The 21,042-nt window shown below is 43.4% G+C and overlaps 1 protein-coding gene across 1 annotated transcript; it reads left to right on the forward strand.

Moving 5' to 3' along the window:
* The first annotated feature begins 19,210 nt into the window (after positions 1 to 19,210).
* On the forward strand, positions 19,211 to 20,129 carry LOC119182209 (uncharacterized). The gene is made up of 2 exons (XM_037433286.2): positions 19,211 to 19,804; positions 19,877 to 20,129. Exons 1-2 carry the CDS (start codon positions 19,337 to 19,339, stop codon positions 20,090 to 20,092), a joined length of 684 nt encoding a protein of 227 aa, XP_037289183.1. The 5' UTR covers positions 19,211 to 19,336; the 3' UTR covers positions 20,093 to 20,129.
* The last annotated feature ends 913 nt before the right edge of the window (positions 20,130 to 21,042 follow it).

The raw sequence follows: 21,042 nt of genomic DNA on the forward strand, positions 1-21,042 counted from the left end.
TGTTGCTGTCTCAAGCTAGCGCCCTGATGTTTTCTGGCCTTGCGCAAGCGAAGTTTTTCTTACACCGTGCTTTGTCTCCGCGAATAGTACAACTCTCTTGTAGACAACGTAGCACACAAATCACTGCCCCTGAGCCATTTCGTCGACACCGTGGTGCCTGTACTACTTGCTCGATCGACAGACACAGTGAGATGCAGTGCGCTGCCTGGCCTCAAAAGGTAAGCAGTCAATTGTTTAGTTGTACTCTGCGCGGTTAGTCGCTATTCAATATAAAATGGCCAGAAATACCTTTCATATCAGACAGCGTGACCCAATAAAGAGCTATGCTACCGGGATTCGAGAACACTTTCCCAGAAGCTTCCAATGTAGAAACGCATTATAGTGATGAATTCTTTGGCACCTGTTATAGCATCCTGAAAATTGTGTAACTTGCTCCGTGTCATCCTCTAATCACGCTGATATGCAAGAATAGCGAAATGAAACTGTGTTTCCCGTCGGCCATTTGAAATTGGAGAATGACGCTGGTGTTATTGTACTGGCCCCAAATGATTAGGTTGAAATATACATATGCACGCTTTTGTGGAACTGTACTGCGCTTAGTTACCATAGAAAACAAAAAATTATTGCTTCAAGCGCGCTAAAACAACAAACATCTTTGTTCTTCGTAGCGCACGTACAAAGGCAGTGAGGCCGAAACTGTGAATTTTGGTTTAGTAAATTCTTATTTGTCTTTACCGTGTACTTCTCAGCAGTTCACTTGCACGACTGTGAAGCCGAACGTGTGAATGCCAGGTAAGTCAATTCGTAATTGACTTTAGCACGTGCTTCTCCGCAGCACATGTGCATAGCAGTGAAACCAAACTTGTTAATGCATTGCATTGTTATTTTTGTTTTTTTGCAGGCACAGAGGTGAGCATTCCAAATGAAAAACAGTGCGTATTTTGCTTTCCGTTATTTGAATGACTTGATTTTTCTTGATTTATGTGGATGCATTTGTCATCGACATGCCACCACAATCCTAAACTGTCATATTACGGAAGAACACGTCATCTTTTGGTGCTCTCTACACACTGCTGTACCAGGAAATCAACATGGAGGCTGCCCCTCATGTGTATACTTTCTGGGCGACAAAACTGCCATGGGATGAATCTGTAAGCAATTATTCAGTCGAGCTGACATCCTCAAAGCGCAGAGATTGGGATCACGCATTGACCCAAATTTACCGACACACTCACTGCTAGTTCCGCAGTGTACCGAGACAAGTGTCCCTGGAGCGTAGTGGTGCCAACACTTACACATAATATGTACAAGTGCCCTTCATGTGCCAGTTAGGTGTACTCAATACAGACCAACACAATACCACATCGGTCGTTAGAAATGCAACTCTCTGAGAAGGCCTTGAAGAGCGTAGTGGTTGCCTTGGACCATGCCCTGTAAGCTGGTTGTCGATGAAGCCCTAAGAGCCGTTCGCTCTGAAGAACGTTTCAGCTGTATAAACGTTTCCTCTGTTCTTGTTACAGTCCAACATATTCAAGCTTCTTTGGACTATTCGCTTTGCTAACATCTGTGGCATCCCCTCCTGGTCCTTCTACACCAAAGCCTGCCGGAGACACTAGCAAGCTTTTGCTTCTCAAAGTTTGTTTACTTTCAGCTATAATCTCATTCTTCAATATAATATACTGCGTAAACTGCTTTAATAATGAACAATATAGCATCTCAATCGATTTAACAAAAATGCAATCAAAAAGCAAATGAAACAACGACTACGATAAATTTTTTCATACATTATTCTGGTGCACTGCAGCGCAGAAAACACAATAGACAAAACACAAATGACAAGTGCTGATCGGGAGAGCAATCCTGGCAAGTTGTAAAATCGCTAGCAAGGAAACCTTCAAAATCTTCTCAGTCATGTGCGTTGTTCAGAATTGTTTGCATGCTGTGTTAGCCTATCATTTGGCCATCATACACTTGACCGCACTTTAAACGAATTTCGTACACCATCCCTTCTGCAAAATCAGCAAAGGGCCTCCTGTACTTTGTGCCACAGACCTATTGCGTCCTTGCCTCCTGGTCGGCCAATGTGCAGAGCTTAGAGAGCCTGCTTGGTGCTGAAAATACGACTTTCACGCCTTACCACTGGGTCACCTTTTTGAAGTTGGGTGACAGCTTGTGCATATGAGGTATCATCGCTACCTTCTGCCTGCGCGGTGCAATGGCTTCTCAACTTTGCGGGTGGTGGCATGCCTTCTTTAGCAGGCTTCCTGCAACTGAAATGAGGAGTAGCTCGAGATGGCCAGCACCAGTCAGCCTTTCAGCTTGACACTCAAAGGCTTCAGAAGTACAATGTGGGCAAGGTTGGCCCAGAGCGTCTGAGGCACGATGTGGCAATATCTCGCTTAACAAGGCGAACTTCAAAGGCAGTAGTGGTATGCTAGTGCATGAATCATAGCATCAGCAGGTGCTAACATCTGCATAAGCAAAACCGGATATATGAAATCTAATTTGGCCATAAACTGGGTGTTCATGGGCTAGGGTAAACGGGCTCGTCGAATTGAAAAACACATCAAGTAATACTTTGCTTCCTAGTTCTAAGCCGCGCAGGTCACAGTTTAGAACAATTAGGTAATCATCAGATACATATTGGGATATGCTTAGAACATTTTATTGGTGATCGAGCTATTGGTTTCAATATTCAAGCGAGCAAGAAGTGGATCTCTAAGAACTGAGCAATGCAGGAACTAGTGCATAAACTTTGCTTTTGTAGGTGGGGGATCCATTCAAACATTACATACGTAGACTGTTAATAAAAGCTTAGAATTTCTAAGAAACCACTTGCAGATTTCCCTGCAGAGTTTTGGAAAGTAATGAAACGAAGTTTCTCAGTAGAATGCTCAACACACTGAAGAATTAGGTTATGAGGCAGGGTATAAAAAGATCTATGATGTCAATCAATAAAGCATGACAGCACTTCTCAGTCAAAGTGTCAAAGACGTCCAAAACCTGGTTAGATTTAGTCACGATAAAAGAGTCATCTATCACTAAAAGCTTGAGATTGCGCTGATTCAGATTCAGAGACAATGGTTCAAAAAGGTATGTTGACCTTGTGCATTTTTGCATAAAAATACATTTAAAAATTGTTGTTGCTCTTATCGATTGCCGTAACCAAATTTGTAAAGTTAATCTTGTCACACAGTCTTTTTGCATTACACTTCTGTTTACTCAATGAAACTTCGGAGTGAGAATCGACTGCAGAAATCACTTCTCTTGACTCTGATTCAAATATTTTGCTCAGTAAAACCGTAAAACCACCTTCCATTTTGGCCAGGAGAATGTGGATAGAGTGGTCGCGTAGAAAAGAAGCCGCTCATCAAGCGGTTGGGTCGGGTTTAAAGTTCTTGCAGCTGTTAAGAATATTTACACCTTCTGAAAGACAATGTGCACTATCATCGGCAAAGGCTTCATGCGAAACCTTATCTACAAATGAAAGCTGTGCTGGCCTTGACTCCCTGAGGGCCACAGTAAACTTCGGTCCAAGGGAAGGAGCACAGGTTACGACGGCTGACAAAGTTACTTTACCGATGATGTGGGCGTTGCATTGTGACTCTTACATGTGGGGGGTAAACTAGGTGCTCAGTCTTCTCAGAACGATATAAATATACGTGCTATTTCCGAATAATCATTGTTGAAAATTCATCGCTCATTGTTGCAATTGTGTTTGGTCCATAGTGTCTTTCTGCACTGTAGTGCACCAAAACTCTCATTATTGTTTCAGTACATTCAAAGACCAAAACCGTCACCGGTTTTGGAGTCTCACCATTTATGTTATGAAGGTGCATAATCATCTCTTTCAACTGCATGTGTGGTAAAACGAACACTTTTAACTCTCATTCATCTTTATGTCATCGGCATCTGCAAAAAGCTTCCGAGGTCATGTTACCTGAAGGTAAAAAGGAAAAGTTGTATCAGCACCTTTTACTTTTAAATGATTGGTCTGCATTTACTAGTCAGTTTTTTTCCTGTTAATAAAAATAGTGTGCTTATTATCACTTCTTCACGTGAGTGATGTAGGTGACGACTAGACTACATTCACAGTAATACCATGAAAGAACATACGTGATAAAGTCTGTGTGCCCCTGTGTGGCGGGATTGTTGTTGTGCAAGGTGAGAGGAAGTAGTGAGTAGAAACTTCTCTGGGTAAATTTTGATAACTTAAGTAAGCTGCATGTGTTGCTATTATGCCTACTTTATCTTAGAATAAAGATGCCTTAATAGAGCTTTCTCATAAGTTTTGTTTTCGCATCTTGCAGTTTCAATGAAAGTTACAATTGTACCGTGCTCTCAAAATCCCCCTCTTTTTTATTTTTATAGTACACCACAGCACCCCATCGGAAGATAATAGGCGTGACATTGGCCCTCCATGCTGCAACTTTTTCAGTAGTGCAAACAAGATTCATTCATATGTATGAGGCAATAAAAAAGTATACCAAGTTTTACAATGCACCGGTGTCTCTACTCATTTGCTGCAAAAGCAGCATTTTGCCTTGTAATTTAAAGAAAACTGGGACCAACAATATGCCATTTCTTACAATTTTTATTTGTTTTTGTTTCAAATATTCTATCAAGCCAGTATATGCTTCCAAGTAGGTGTATGGTCTTAGCGCCGACTAGATGAAGGCATCCGAGAAGGCTTGCCCGACGCAAGAGAAATGGAGGCACCTGAACTGCCAAAGGGTGTCAAAAAGAAAACACTTTATTCACATTGAATGTACTTTTCATATAGCCCACTGCAAGTGGCCACAGACGTCATAGTGACAGCAAAAGGTAATATTATATTAACTTCTCATGGTCCTAAGCTTCAACTTGGAACTACATAGAAGTACTGTGTCTAAATATGAGTTGACCATCTGACGAGAAGTGGCTTGACCAATTATGTGTCAGAACCTGTACAGAACAAATAAACTTGATTGCAGTATGAGCGACTTATGGCGGGGAAAGGGTAGCCATAGTCGGGGGTCCCACTGGTCTTAGCCACCCGTTCAACACCTGCACCTCCCTCTGCTCCAACGTGTGCATCAGGGTCATTTCTGTGTGTGTTATATCTAGGGGATGCTTTGAGCATCTCAAGATAATGTAATAGAGTGTAAGACTTCCTCTGCAGTATGAACAGGAACTCAGATAGCACGTAGAGAACATGGCGTGCAATTTTCTTTAATGGGATAAAATCCACTTTGAATTTTACTCCCGTTGATGACCTCCTCTTCTGTTAGGTGTTTCTGAAGAGAGGCGCATACTTGTAGAGTAAAACACCGATGGGCATGTAGGTCCTACGCAAATGATGTGTTGTGATTTTTTCAAAGTGTAGAGACTTAGAAATCTGCGGAGGTGGCCAGTGTCGCTGCTCAGAAATTTCGTGCGTGACCCATGTCATCTACCCTCTTCTATAGTGTCATCTTGTATGTAAGAACCCTACTGACCACTGTGTTCATTGTTCCATGTATGCATGTATGCGCAATGTATGTGCAGTGTCCAGCCCCATCAACTAAAGCTATCTCATTAGAGTGAATAAAAACCGATCTCTGTAAAGTAAGAAGGAAATCACAGCTTTTTATTCAGTTATACCCGGGAAAACGTCACAAAAACTTCATATTCTTTATTCTGCCGAGGCATTTGGTTTACCTTTGGCTCGTGTGGTGTGCTAGCCCTCTTATTGAATTATAGGCTGCGTAAGAGCACCGTTAACTTTTATTACATTAAGTCTCCTTGCAGATTGCATGAACACCATTATGCAAATTGATACAAAATGCATTTATGTGGCTGGCTTTTAACCATACCATATGTCAATGACTGAAACCTGTTTGTGGTTACCAAAGAATGTGTACAAATTGCTGGAGCCTTTGAAAACAGTTGATATTGCACAGTAGTTTTACACGACCCTTCAACTTCCTACATTTGTTTTTGTTGCCAGAAAAATCTTCAATTTTTGGCATGTAATTTCTGATATGGACTAGAGCAGCTGTTGTGTATATGTAAATGTCAGGTTGCTTTGAAAGCATAGGCCGTGCTCATGTGATGGCTCCCACCCAGTGTTTAACCTTGTTTGTTTCCTGCTATTAGTTTGAGCTCTTCACCTGGTCCACTTACAACTTTTCTCTGGGTGATTTTACTTCACCCCAACCAGTTCTGCTATTTTTTACTCTTTCATATTAAACCCTGTCATGAAAGTAGCTCACGAGGTCAAATCACACATCGTCTAGCTCAAACTGTGTCCATTGTTTCTATGCAGCCAAAGCTTTAATAAAGTGCTGTGTGTGAGCCAAATACTAATTTTGCATTCCTAACTTGTAAATAACCATGTTTCCAAACCACGCTGGTTTGGAAGCGTGGTTAATGCAAAAAGATTTTTACTTGGGACAGTGCTTTGTATCCTTAAGAAGCCTCCAGTAGCACCTTGAAAGTCTCTTGCATTTGGGCTGCTGAAACCTGCACAGAGCCTGCTACCTTTCAACCCTACATTAAACTAATGAACAGTGCTTGTGATTCATATTTATAAGAAAGAGCGCACTAAGGTTTTTACCTACATTTTAGTGTGTGAAAAGATAACTTTTATTTGTGCAGGTGCCCATGCTGCAAGTCCTCCGAATTGCACAAGCACAGACACCCGACATGTACGCGCACTCCATTCTATTGTGTAAAAATCCTTTGAGGCTGGGTGTTCTAAACGTTTTAGTCTGAATGTGTGAACTGTGTTCATTGTGCAAAAATAAAGCAGTCTTTATTACTGAAGTCGTAACTGTCTCTAATATATTACTTCACCTTTCACCTGGGGCAGTTATTAGCTTAAAATTTATGTGTACTACGCAACGAAAAGGAAGCGCTGACCAGTTGAAACAAAGTGTTTATGATGTTTTCGCATCCAGCATGGAAGCCTTATTGACAATAAATACATAACCATAACTGGTTCATTTCGTTCGGGAGATGAAATATCATAAAAATTTTGTGTGCAATGGTCTCCGTATCTCACTCTTTTTTTTCGTGTGCGCCACGGGATACTGTCGTAATCTAATCTTCAAACATTTTTTAACGTACAAAGTTAATGCTCGCTCAACTGCAGCGTTTTTGTTGACAACTGCGTAGAAGACTAGGAGTAGAACAATCAACGTTAAGATCTATTCAGTGTGTTCGAATAAAGGAAGAGGTCGACAAGGGCCTTACCATGGGGCCAGTGGCTCATTCCTTCTACTACATTGCAAATTTCTCGATAAAGCTTTACATCCAGTCTCTGTGATACGGCACAAAAAGCTAGAGCTATTTGCTGAGCGTGGTAGCTTGTAATGTTTTAATTGTCACAATGTTTCAAGACTGAGAAAATTAGTTCAATGGAGCCTTTCATCTGTATTTGCAATCACAAGTTGATTATTGGATTAGAGAAGAAGGTTCAAGATCAAACTTTTGAACTTCGCGCCGAATACCCACTGCCCAACAGTCAGCATGAGGTTTCATATTTCAACGATATTTCGTTTATTTATTTAGTTACCGCCAGTTTCTACCGATGAAAATGTTACGAAGCCTCAGCTTGGGTGAAGAATTTTAAAACTAAGATCTCTTCCTTCAACGCCTTGAGCTAGCCAAATGTTATACAGCAATAAATTCTAAAGTTTGTTTTTGTATGGTTGACGACCGCGAATGACAGATCAATCAAAGATGCTTTTGGAATCGCGATTTCGGTTTTCGTTCGTGATTGCGCGAAGCGCCATCTGCATCTTGCAATCGGTGTCATGGCGACTTTCTGTTTTCCTTTTTCACTGCGAGGCGTGCGTTGAACGTCGAAGCTTCAGCGCTGTTCTACATTACAATGTGAATTGTATATGGATACATACGTGGCTATCATATTTCGCACCATCTAGAACATTCAGCGTCATTATTTGATGTGCGACACTTCACCTACTGATCGTCATAAGGTAAGCAAAACGCCGCGGCATCCTGCACGAACGTGCGCGGCTGTCAGCGTGTTGAAGCGAATATCTGTAGCTTTAACGGCTACCGCAGTCCTTGCATTTTATGAATGATGCTTGGCCGCTTGCACGTTGCATTAGCAAGCAAGGTCTGGGTCTTTATGTGAATAAACGTGAGCTGTGCGAACACGGACCTCAGAGAACCAAACTACGTACCTCTTCTACTCTTCGACGCATGTCCTCACGTCACGATCGATTCCTGCAAACTAGAGCAACTTTCTGACTGAATTTTTAAAACCATATTGCAGTCGTTCGCGCGCAGGGCCAAACATTGCCGTAGCCCCCCCCCCCCCCTTTTTTGTTTCTTCGCACAGAAAGAAAATTGCTGAATATGCCTTTATTGGAGCAGCCCGTGGTTGCATAAACTGCAGCAAAAGCGAGAGTTGGGCTAGTTGGTTTGGGTTCTTTTTGGAGCTGCGCAAAGACTAAACACAGAGAACACAGCGCTCTTGCTCTCCAGTTTTCTGTGTGGGTCATCTTTTTTTTTTTTGCTGTTTTAAAATGAAGTTGCATGAAATGCATTGCTTACATGTTTTCTTCACCGCTCAAAGCTATTAAGGATCTCGCCACAGCGACAAAAGCTAGCCGGCCTCCCACCGGCTGCTTACGATACTGTGCTAGCGTCAGCCGTCGGTGCATTCTCGGTGCAGCTATAAGCAAACCAGCTTCTGTTTTTGCCACTATTAGCACAACTTAGTGTGGAGTGCCAATGTAGCTGACCATCTCGAGCACACGTGAACGCGGTGGTTGAAAAAACAGACACACAGTCTATTTTCTTTATTTTGCGGGTTCAGAAATTTGCGCATATGCATGCACAGCTCAACAGGCGAAAAATACGGCGTCATGATCGTTTATTCAGAATGGCACATTATGGAAACCAGTTTAGAAAAATTGTGAGCAATTACTTTACCGCAGTATTCGACCATCTTCAGTATCGTTGCAAGAATTTTTTTTTGCTGTCTTGAAGAGCGATTTATTGTTTCTATAGTGGGTAAAACCATCATGAATATGATAGTGCATGAATTAGAACTAACAGACGCTAATGCCAAACAACATTCAAGGGTGTTATTTGTAGCGAATCTCAAATAAATGTGAAGTGGGCAAAAAGACAACTTCTTGCAACAGATAATTACTACAGATAGTATCTCCTACATTTTCCTTGCCAATACTGTCTGTTATCATTAATATTGCGTCTTACAACAAAAAATAAGTCCTTAAGACACTTTTCTTAAAACTCCACAGATTGTATTCAACTTCTGCTGAATGCTTGAAAAGAATGGTGTTTTCTCATTCCTCCCTCTGACGTGCACCTTTCTGTCACACTATGCATTGCAATGGAAGCGAAATGCCAATACTGCACCCATTCTGCCAATTTTTTTTTAATTCTACAACATATACAATAGCGTCACACGCCAGCAGAGTTGCTAGTAACAGTGTCAAAGAAGAATGGAAATCGATGACCATGTAGTTTTTGGAGTGTAAACATAGGAAAATATGTTAGTTGGGGTGTCACACTGCTTGGTACACTTTAATAGGAATAGATAGCAACATAAAAGTTGAAGTGCCAAGTTGTCACACAGACCTTTTGTTCAATTCATGCCTGCCGAAGAGAGCATCTGCATAAAACCACCCGCTCAGCTCATTTGCCAACAACCCCGATCATGAATATTTTCAAGCTGTCTAGCGTAAGGACGTATAGATAGAAGGTTCATATAGATATATACTGTCATAGTAAAATGAAAGTACATAAACACTGTGGATACACCTTTCATTTTATTTTTTCTTCTGTTATTTGTAGCTCCTTTGAACCTCACTCGCATAGATCATTTCTTGGAGCCATCTGCTGCTTCAGTTTCTTACAACTAAATCTTCAGCAAATGTCGACTTTGCTCTGGAGCTTACAGTGCCAATTGGGAGCACAGAGTTCGCAGGTCGTCCTTTTGCCATATCTCTTAGAGGCCTTATGTAACATAAGCATTGTGAATGCTGAGCACATTGCTTCCTCATAATACTTTCTATAAATAGCCTGCAAAAAAGGAGGCGGTCGATGAATACCCAAAAAGGCGGTGCCACCTTAAAATATTGAGGCATCACTCTCACTCCCAAAGACAGTACATTTGAAACTCAGGACTACAAAAATAAAGCACTTGGGGACTGATTTGTTCCTAGAAGTGATGAAATGCCAGTTAAAAAGCACTTTGCCACTTTCAAAAAAAATCTAACTTTTGACTCCTTTATTGTGAACAATGTGTGGCACATGAAGAAGATGTGGACTAAGAAAGACAGCGAATCGTCCCGTAGCATTTTCTATTGTTTTTGTGTGCCATACATCTTCAGGATTTATCACCAACCAAGCCTATCTTACATCTTGTCCACTTAACTCTACATAGGTTCTCCTATAGTTCTGACACTGATAGAAAAACCAGCCGTGGTATAATGACATAAACTACAACAAAATAGTTGCTATCTTTTCTGCTCGAGGGTGGTTCCTTCTGCCTTTGAGAATGGCACAGATCTTCTTTATAAAGTATGAAATAAAGTTGTCAAATTCAAGCCAGGAGCTCACATAAAAAGATAAGACATGTATGTCCCACTTGACTCGGGAGGCGTTTAAAAAAGTGGGAAAACACTGTCTCATGGAAGCAGCATCGCACGATTGTGTTAACAGGTATTTTGATTATCAAAACACTACTTTCGCTTTTTCCCTCGCTACCCTACGCTGGTATCCTCCCTCAAAGCCACTTGCCCCGCCGTGGTGGTCTAGTGGCTAAGGTACTCGGCTGCTGACCTGCAGGTCACGGGTTCGACCCCCGGCTGCGGTGGCTCCGTGTCCGATGGAGGTGGAAATGTTGTAGGGCTGTGTGCTCAGATTTGGGTGCACGTTAAAGAACCCCAGGTGGTCGAAATTTCCGGAGCCCTCCACTACGGCGTCTCTCATAATCATATGGTGGTTTTGGGACGTTAAACCCCACAAATCAATCAATCAATCCCTCAAAGTCACTTTGCCCTTTTGCTGAGCACCCATCTAAGTGCTTTTCAGCGCGTCACAATGTTTTTTTAGGCCGCCTTGATTTTACCCCCCCCCCCCTCTTCACACACGCCCACTATTTTTGACCTCGTATTAACGCGCTAGCGTTAAAGCTCGTGTCGCAAATTTTACCATTGGCACTGTTGGTTGTGAGTGAAAAATCAAGAAAGAAGCGTATAAAATAAAGAAAAAAATTGTTTAATCGAGGATTGAACCCGGGCCGTTCATGTAGTAAGCAGGAGTCCTACCACAAAGTCCCGATCATACTTGCAGCTGCTTCGGGAAGAAACACTACACAAATATCACGCAGTGGAAGGAGTCTCCTTAACGCATTTTGTTCGCAGCTGTCTCTACGAAAACGAGCCCATTCGGCGATTTGTAGGCCCATTTCCAAGGCCATGAAACTATTTCAAAAAAGGCAAGGATAGTGCAGCCATCGCCGCTAAAAACACACAGGAACTTTCAAAGGAGGAGAAGGAATAATCTTTGTTATTGAGAAAGGGGTGAGCAAATGAGGTAAACCAAGTTTGACGGGGGCTAGGTTGGGGCCCAAGGGGCCGCAACACTAGCAGACCAGTCCGCCAGCTTGGCCTGTATATGCCGATTCGGGACCCTTAAGGACCTCTTCCAGGCTTCCGGTGAAGGAGATGGCTGCAGGAGCTCGTCGGGTGGAGGGTTGTTCGGGCAACCCTATAATACGTGGTCTTGTCCCGCCTGCGCTAGGCCACAGTTAATACACTTATGTAGGTTTTCAACTTTTACTATTGCGGCCAGCCTCCTCGGGCTGAGTATACATTGAGTCTGAGCCCTTCGCCGTGTAGTCGCTTGGCCCGGGTTAATGCATCACCTGGAGGTAGATAAAGCCTTCTTTGTTCTCGGTGCCGGCTGAGTCGGTCTCAGTAGCTGAGCACCAGGTCATTCGGACTTGGTTCCTGCGAGCGCATCACTGCCCGCACTGCAAAAATTAGCATGACCTCAACAAGAAAACAAGCTCATCTGAGCTCCATGCCACTGTGGCAACCCGGGAAATGAGGCCGCTCACCAACAGCCCGAAGAACTTTCAAACAGTTCTAAAAATGTACAACTACGTCCACCTAATGGAAAACATATCATGTCTTTCCACAGGAGTTGATCAAGCAAACAGCAAACGCTAGATCATGTTCTGCCAAATGTGAGGCACTGTGAGACTTTATGCCCCTTCAAGGAAATGCCATTTCAACAAACCAGAACACTTGCATAGGTTTAGATTTTCATTCTCATGACACCATTAAAGAAGTGAAGTACTGTAGTCGCCATTTCACCGACCATAAGGTGATGCTTGTTACAGTTGGAGGTAACATGTCTCCAAAAGAACAAGTCGAGCAATTGCCAGATAACTAACGCAAGACGGACGACAGAATGTGACCATTTACGAATACAAGTGTCACGCCTGCGCGCAGTTCATACTACAGAACCACGTGACTATATCACTGTATAATATTTTCATGAAGTTGTTGTGAAACTGCTGTTAAGGAGATCAAAAACCTGTACCATAACTATAAACACGTCACACCTGCGTGTGTGCGCGCGCATGTGTGTAACAAAACATATTAATAAGTATGCACTTAGCTGTTGCAGGGCCCACTAGGGTCCGGATTTCGCTATCGCGTTCAACTCTCAAAGGCGAAGTTTAAAGGTCGCCCAATTGTTTTACCTCTCTATTTACTTCTCTGCACTCTCACTGTGCGGCGATGGCGTAGTGGTTAGAGCATCCGCCTCGCATGCAAGAGGTCCGTGGTTCAAATCCCGGTGCCGCGCAGTTCCCAACCGGATTTAAAAAAAAATCCGCGTGTTGATGGAACTGCATTAAGAGGCCTGGGGCGCGGCCTTACCGGTAACCACCGCCGGGAACACACTCCCTCACCAGAGGAGGATTGGCCACCCTGGTGCAGTATCTGGCCACTACCTCCCACATGCATACGTCAAATAACTCACGGCCCTCAGTCCCCAGCAGCTACGAAGCAACTGACCACGGCGACGGTCAGATCTGTAACGCAGCAAAGGGTGCTAAGAATCTCTGGATCCGTACAGGCCGCCATTGGAACCTGAACTTGGCAACGTTTAACGCTAGAACCTTATCTAGTGAGGGAAGTCTATCTGTACTATTCGAGGAGCTAGAGGATGTTAAATGGGATATAATAGGGCTCGGTGAGGTTAGGAGGACAGATGAGGCCTATACTTTGCTACAGAATGGGCACGTCCTTTGCTATCGGGGCTTGGCAGACAGACGAGAACTGGGAGTGGGTTTCCTAATTGACAGAAACATAGCTGGCAACATAAAGGAATACTATAGCATTAATGAAAGGGTGGTGGGTATTGTAATTAAACTGAATAAAAGATACAAGATGAAGGTAGTACAGGCTTACGCGCCTACATCTAGCCATGATGACGCTTCAGTTGAAAGCTTCTATGAAGACGTGGAATCGGCAATGAGTAAGGTAAAAACACTGTATACTATAGTGATGGGCGACTTTAATGCAAAGGTAGGGAATAAGCAGGCTGGAGACCAGGCAGTAGGAGATTATGGCATCGGCACTAGAAACGCCAGAGGAGAGCTACTAGTAGAATTCGCAGAACGCAATAGTTTGCGGATATTGAATACCTTCTACCGAAAACGAGAAAACCGCAAGTGGACATGGTCCTAGGAGCCCTAATGGCGAAAATAAGAACGAAATAGACTTTATAATGACTGTAAACCCAGGAATCGTGCAGGATGTGGAAGTGGTTGGCAAGGTACGATGCAGTGACCATAGAATGGTACGGTCTCGAATTCGCCTAGACTTGATGAAGGAACGACAGAAACTGATTAGTAAGAAGCCAATCAATGAGCTAGCACTGAGAGGGAAAGTACAGGAATTCAGAGTGTCCCTGCAGAACAGGTACTCGGCTCTTAGTGAGAAAAACAACCTTAGCGTAGATACAATGAATGATAATCTGACGAGTATCATAAAGGAGTGTGCAGTGGAAGTTGGAGGCAGGGTAGTTAGACAGGACACTGGCAAGCTTTTTCCGGAAACGAAAAACCTAATTAAGAAGCGTCAAATCATGAAAGTGTCAAGTACAACAGACAGAATAGAACTGGCAGAGCTTTCGAAGTTGAATAATAGACGTAAAGTATGCGATGTAAGAAGGTATAATATGGAGAGAATTGAACACGCTCTGAAAAACGGAGGAAGCGTCAAAGCAGTGAAGAGGAAACATGGGATAGACAAAAGTTGGATGTATGCACTAAGGGACAAAGAAGGCAAAATAACTACCAAAATGAATAGGATAGTCAAAATTGCGGAGGAGTTGTGCAGAGATCTCTACAGTAGCCGAGACAACCACGACCTTAATATTATAAGAACTAGCAGTAACCTAAAGGACCCCCACCAGTAATGATAGAAGAAGTCAGAAAAGCTTTGGAGAGCATGCAAAGAGGCAAAGCTGCTGGTGAGGATCAAGTAACATCAGATCTGCTGAAAGATGGAGGACAAATTGTGTTAGAAAAACTAGCCACCCTGTTTACGAGGTGTCTCCTGACGGGAAGGGTACCAGAGTCGTGAAAGAACGCTAACATCATCTTAATGCATAAGAAAGGAGATGCCAAGGACTTGAAGAATTACAGGCCGATCAACTTGCTCTCTGTTGAATGCAAGCTATTGACAAAAGGTAATTGCTAGGAGAGTAAAGAAAACATTAGAATTAAATCAACCAAAAAAACAAGCAGAATTTCGAACAGGCTACTCAACAATCGGCGACATTCATACTATCAATCAGGTAATAGAGAAATGCTCAGAGTATAACCAACCACTATACATAGCCTTCATAGATTACGAGAAGTTGTTTTATTCAGTAGAAATATCAGCCGTCATGCAGACACTGCGGAATCAGGGTGTAGATGAAGTATATATAAATATTCTAGAAGAAATTTACAGCGCATCAAGTGCTACCATAGTGCTTTATAAAGAAAGCAACAGAATACCAATCAAGAAGGGTGTAAGGCAGGGGGACACAATCTCCCCAATGCTATTTACCGCGTGCTTACAGAAGGGTTTCAGAAGCCTAGAATGGGAACAGTTAGGCATAAGAGTTTATGGAGAATACCTTAGTAACCTGCGCTTCGCCGATGACGTTGCGTTGCTGAGTAACTCAGGGGACGAATTGCAACTCATGATTACGGAGTTAGACAAGGAGAGCAGAAAGGTGGGTCTTAAAATTAATCTGCAGAAAACGAAAGTAATGTGCAACAACCTCGGAAAGGAGCAGCGCTTCGAGATAGGTAATAGTGCACTTGAAGTTGTAAAAAACTATGTCTACTTAGGGCAGGTAATAACCACTGAGCCTAACCACGAGATTGAAGTAACTAGAGGAATAAGAATGGGGTGTAGCAGATTTGGCAAGCACTCTCAAGTTATGACAGGTAGATTGCCACTATCCCTTAAAAGAAAGGCATACAACAGCTGTAACTTGCCGGTACTTAGCTACGGAGAAAAAAAACCTGGAGACTTACAAAGAGGGTTCAGCTTAAATTGAGGACGACGCAGCGAGCAATGGAAAGAAAAATGGTAGGTGTAACCTTAAGAGACAAGAAGAGAGCAGAGTGGATTAGGGGACAAACGGGGGTTAAGGATATCATAGTTCAAATAAAAAAGAGGAAATGGACATGGGCCGGGCATGTAGCGCGTAGACAGGATAACCGCTGGTAATTAAGGGTAACTAACTGGATTCCCAGAAAAAGGAAGCGGGTTAGGGGGAGGCAGAAGGTGAGGTGGGCAGATGAGATTAAGAAGTTTGCGGGTATAAATTGGCAGCAGCAAGCACAGGACCGGGTTAACTGGCGGAACATGGGAGAGGCCTTTGTCCTGCAGTGGACGTAGTCAGGCTGATGATGATGATGACTCTCACTGTTACTTCGATACCCTCGCGAGTGTATCGGTTGATCTGTGATCACATGACAGGTAGTTATCGTGCACTCTACACCCCATTTTCTTACCTTTCCGTCTTTTCCAAACGAGTCATCCCCCCTTCAATCTCGCGTGGCATGCAGGTGTACGTGCGGTCTCTGCGTACTTAGAAAAATGCTTGCCGCGGGGAGGTGGCACACGCAGGAAACACGACGAACAGCAAGGGCATGAATGCAATGTGCGTCAGAATGAGCTGTGCATCACAAGAAGGCTGGAAAGGCGCGGATGGTTATTTTAGAATTTGTGGCACACCGACGGCTCGTAGTGCCGTCACGTGTGGCATCGTTGATTGTGATGGCATTCTGCATGTGATGCGCTTGTTTATTTGAAGTGTTTGAAAAATACTTGTGGACATTTAGGGGCCCTTTGAGGAACTGCTCCATACAAGCACTAGGTGGGCTCCCTCTTTTGAATGGCAGCAGCGGTAGCCTAGGCTCACTAGGAAGTCGGGGCTCAGCAGTCAAGCAAGCCTGCGTCTCAATATTTTTGGGATGGATAGGGTGAAAGAGGTTAGGTTTGGAGCTTTTGGAACGACCATACCATGAGGAAATTGTCAGGAATGTTTCTCAAAGTGCAGGCACTTCCCCATGCAAATTGGGTCAATGGGTATACTATTCCTAGACACAAAACACTTTTCGTATTACAACAAGGGATGATTTGCGCCTTTGCTTTCCAGAGGGCCCTATTGGGTTTTGGTTATATGTGACAGCCATAGTTCATAAAATTGTATGACCTTGTTAAAGGTGTATCTCAGAAATAATAGAGATGAAGACAATGCCTGGAGAGCGAGCAGGCTGCCCCACTACGGTCGTCAATTTTCTAAGGTGACAGCTAACTGCTGTGGCTGCTGACTGTTAGGTCGTAGGATCGAATCCCGACTGCGACAGCTGCACTTTCGATGGGGGCTAAATGCTGTAGGCCTATGTGCTCAGATTTAGGTGCACGTTAAAGAACTCCAGGTGGTCGGAATTTCCGGAGCCCTCCACTACGACGTCTCTCATAATCATAAGGTGGTTTTGAGACACTGAACCAACACAGGCCCTTTTGTAAAGTTCATGCAAAAAATGTTCATATTGATTAAATATGGTGGACATTCTATTTCAGCCTATAAAACTTACTTTTTAAATGCTCTGCGACTACTTTCGTCAATGTTTTTCTTTGAGATTTAGCTGATGCAGGTCCTCCTCTACAATCGTCTTTTAGGAATAGTTCAATAAACATTGTTGTCATAATTATTTTGTCTGCATGAAACAACATACCACGTTTTTACCTCGTATACTACTACTACTACTCAAAGCAGCCGCAAAAGTCTGTGATATGTTTTAGTTAATGCATATTTCGATGCTACAGATAGTACTGGCACATTCATTTGAGTGGAGAAGGAGTGATAGGAATCAAGTTAAAAGAAGGCATAGGATATTACGTTTGTCTACGCCCTAACCGTGAATCTACCGGAATAAAAAAATATTAGTGAGATATTGTTTACTGTGGAGGCAGATTCAGGTAGAATGCAATGCCACTTGAGTTATATGACAATATAGAATGTCAACAGATTGGAAAAAATTGAAAATTTTGCCAAAGGCGAGTACAAGGTAGTGCCAATTCCCTTAAATTTTTCACGAAAATCATTTTCAAAAATCTTTGACAAAGTTTATGCGAAAACAACTATGTGTATATACAGTTATAGATGCTTAAGCTGTGATCACACCATCCCTTAATTGAGGCGAACCAGGGTACAAGCATACTTTTCAGGAATTTCCGGCATTTTATGCAAGAAGCTTGTTTTGGGTAGCATTCTATTGCAGCAGTTAGGCGGAATATGCACTCGCTGTTCAATAGACCTCTCTATGTTTGTAAACAGTGTGACGTCACTGCAGGCACGCCGCCCACCATACCCTCTCTCTGAGCAGGTGCTGGTTGGCAAGAAAGTTCCGTCGGCGGCATTTTTGTGCATAGCAGAGCTGCGTGTCTGCATTCCTTCGACAGAAATTTCTACATTGCTATGTTCTAAAGTCAAAGCTTCTTAAAGGAGGGGGTCGCGGAAGGGTCACTTCTTATAGTGCGGAAATTCGATCGTCGTAGATGTATGAATGGAAAAACTTTGAGAGTACTGAAAGACACGACTAATACGCAGTGGCCTTCACCCACGTCGATGGCAGCCACAAGAAAATCTGATCTTTATCGAAAGCGAACGTTTTGAATGTATACAGTGACTGGCACTTTGAGAAATATTTTCATCGCATGGATGTAAACTTATTCAATTTCCATTGTGGCATGTTCAATGCAGTTCTAAACGAGGTAAAGCACTGGCGCCAGCTTGGTTTTGAGCTGCAGTGCGCGATGTCACGGATAAGATTCTCACTCATTGCGCAAAAGTCTGATCAAAGATGAATTGAAAAAAAAAATTACTTCTTGCCGTGCTTTAGTCTGAGATTAACATATCCTCGTGAAAATTAAAGTGAAATTCCGCCCCTGCCTTTCTCAATAACCCAGTGAAATTAATGTGATATGAAGCCCGACAACGTAAACTTATATAATATTATCTGGCACAGTTACCTTGCTGCATTTGACACCTATACCGTGTTCTTGTACCTATATTGCTCCTTTAGACTTGATTCACAAACTTCTAATGCGCATTGTCACTTCATAAGGATCAAGTTGTAAAGGTACAAAGCAGATAAGAAATGAAAATCTTTGCTGTTGCCATTAACACGTGTCAGGTATACAAGTTATAGCTGCAGTGAAGCGTATATGCAGACTCGGCTACGCCAGAACATTGCTTATAGCTCATGCGTAGGCATGCATATCACCCAGAGATCATGCACTTTTATTTTTTTTTTCACGCCGCGCATACGATGAAATGTACCCACTAGCAGACGATCGCGTCAAAGGCATTAAAGAGTTTTAGCAGAGCGGGCCAGCGGCCAGCGAACCGGAGCGGACGAGCGCAGCGCCAGCGGAACGACGCGCGAAAAAAAGAGTTTTAGCTGAGCGATCGGCTGCTGCCCCCAGCGAAGCGTTGTACTGCGCCATCTGTACATTCAAATTTGAACTACCCAGATAGGAAAAAAAGTAAAGGTTTATTTTTAGATGCTAAAACCACAATACAAACACGAATTTTATGTTTCAGTACATCTGATTTTATTTTAACGGTGATTTGTATCTTTTAGCGAAGTCGTTAAACTGAGGAAAGTACGTCACCAAGCCAACTGAAGTCGAAGCTCCAAGCCAGCTGTTTGTTGCCGCGCTTTTTAACAGACAGTGTGTGGCTTGCCGCTGCAAATTGCCGCTGATAACTGCTTTGAACAATGCCCCAGAGCATACTGCAGGACCCCCTGCTCCTGACTCGGTTGAAATGGTCCGAAATAGTCGACGTCTTGTGCTTAGAAGTTCTGGGCGAGACACGGCGTGACCCACTCTCCATGCGAGGTCTTTTGGACATTGATGCGATCGACAGTGGCGTGTTCAGAATGTACTTTCGGTTGGAAAAGGACGATGTACCCAGGCTACAGAGAGCCTTGTGCATACCTGACAAGGTAACAACTCCGCAGAGGGTGTCAGTTCCCGGCGACGAGGCCCTTTGCATCACGCTAAGAAGACTAGCCTACCCAAACCGGCTGCGCGATCTGGAACACATTTTCGCCCGACACAGCTCGACCATATCGTCATTGACGAACGAAGTGCTCAGGCACATCGAGGACAACTTCTTCCACCTTTTGGACGACGTTAATAACCACACGTGGCTGAACCTGGACACCCTTGAAGAGTTCTCAAAGGCAAGCGAGAATAATTAGAGTTGTACATTCGCAATTACAACTTTCTGACATATTCGTTCGGTATTTTTTCAGGTCGTTCACGCGAAAGGTGCCCCGCTGACAAATTGCTGGGCCTTCATCGATGGCACGGCGCAGCCAATATGCCGACCAACAAGGAACCAGAAAGTGTACTTCAGCGGCCACAAGAGAGTCCACGCCCTGAAGTACCAAGCTATAATGTGCCCAAATGGCATAATCTGCCAGTTGGACGGATCATACCCCGGCAGCAAACACGATTCAGGCGAGTAAATGACAAGCACAGCTGGTGGATCAAACCGCTGCTGAACGTCACTCGCCTCCTCCTTCCCCGCTAGGAACGGGCGCAGCTCCAGCTAATCGTAATTTATTCTTTCAGGTAACTTTGGAAACAGTGCCGCGTATACGAAGCTACAAAACCTCGTTCAAGGTCACGACTGCTGCATCTACGGGGACCCTGCCTACCCGTTGCGGCCCCTTCTGCTCAAGCCCTATGGCGGAGCTCTCCTGACTCCTGAACAATTAGCTTTCAACAAAGCCATGAGTAGTGTGAGGCAGGCTGTGGAGTGGGGTTTTGGAAAAATTGTCGGACTGTTTGCCTTCGTGGACTTTAAAAAAAAAACCAGAAACTCTACCTTCAGAACCTTCCACGCATATACAAAGCGAGCGCACTCCTCGCAAACTGTCACACTTGCTTGTATGGTGCCCAGGTATCGCAGTACTTCGGCCTTGAACCACCACAGCTTGAAGTTTACCTTGCCCACAAATAGTGTTGTACAACCAACCACAGTTATCGAAACAAAGTTCGTTGGCGAGCCATGCTTTAAAATGATCTTGTGGCTGTCATTTGCTGTACTAAACGTACGCTACTTGTTATGACACTCTAGTGAATGAAATCTGCTGAGCGAAAAGCGCAAAAAACTGACATTCCTGTGTTTCTTCGTATGGAGAAATTGATTTCGTATTGTTACAAGCGTTTCCGCTATACTGTGTTAAATTCCACAACATTACTGGCAGTGTCATGTAATTTCCCATGCATGTAAGTCCCCTCTGTACAGTGCGAAATGTGTGTATAGTGTCGACGTATCCCTACACTTGGGCCTTGAACCACCAGTTCTCGAGGTTCGCTTTGCCCCACGGTAATGTTCCATGACAAGCAGCTTCGAAAACAAAGACTTTATTGAAGAATTGCATACCGTATGGTGTTGTCAGGTTTACACTTG

This window comes from Rhipicephalus microplus, chromosome X (genome assembly GCF_043290135.1).
Source record: "Rhipicephalus microplus isolate Deutch F79 chromosome X, USDA_Rmic, whole genome shotgun sequence".
NCBI lineage: Eukaryota > Metazoa > Arthropoda > Arachnida > Ixodida > Ixodidae > Rhipicephalus > Rhipicephalus microplus.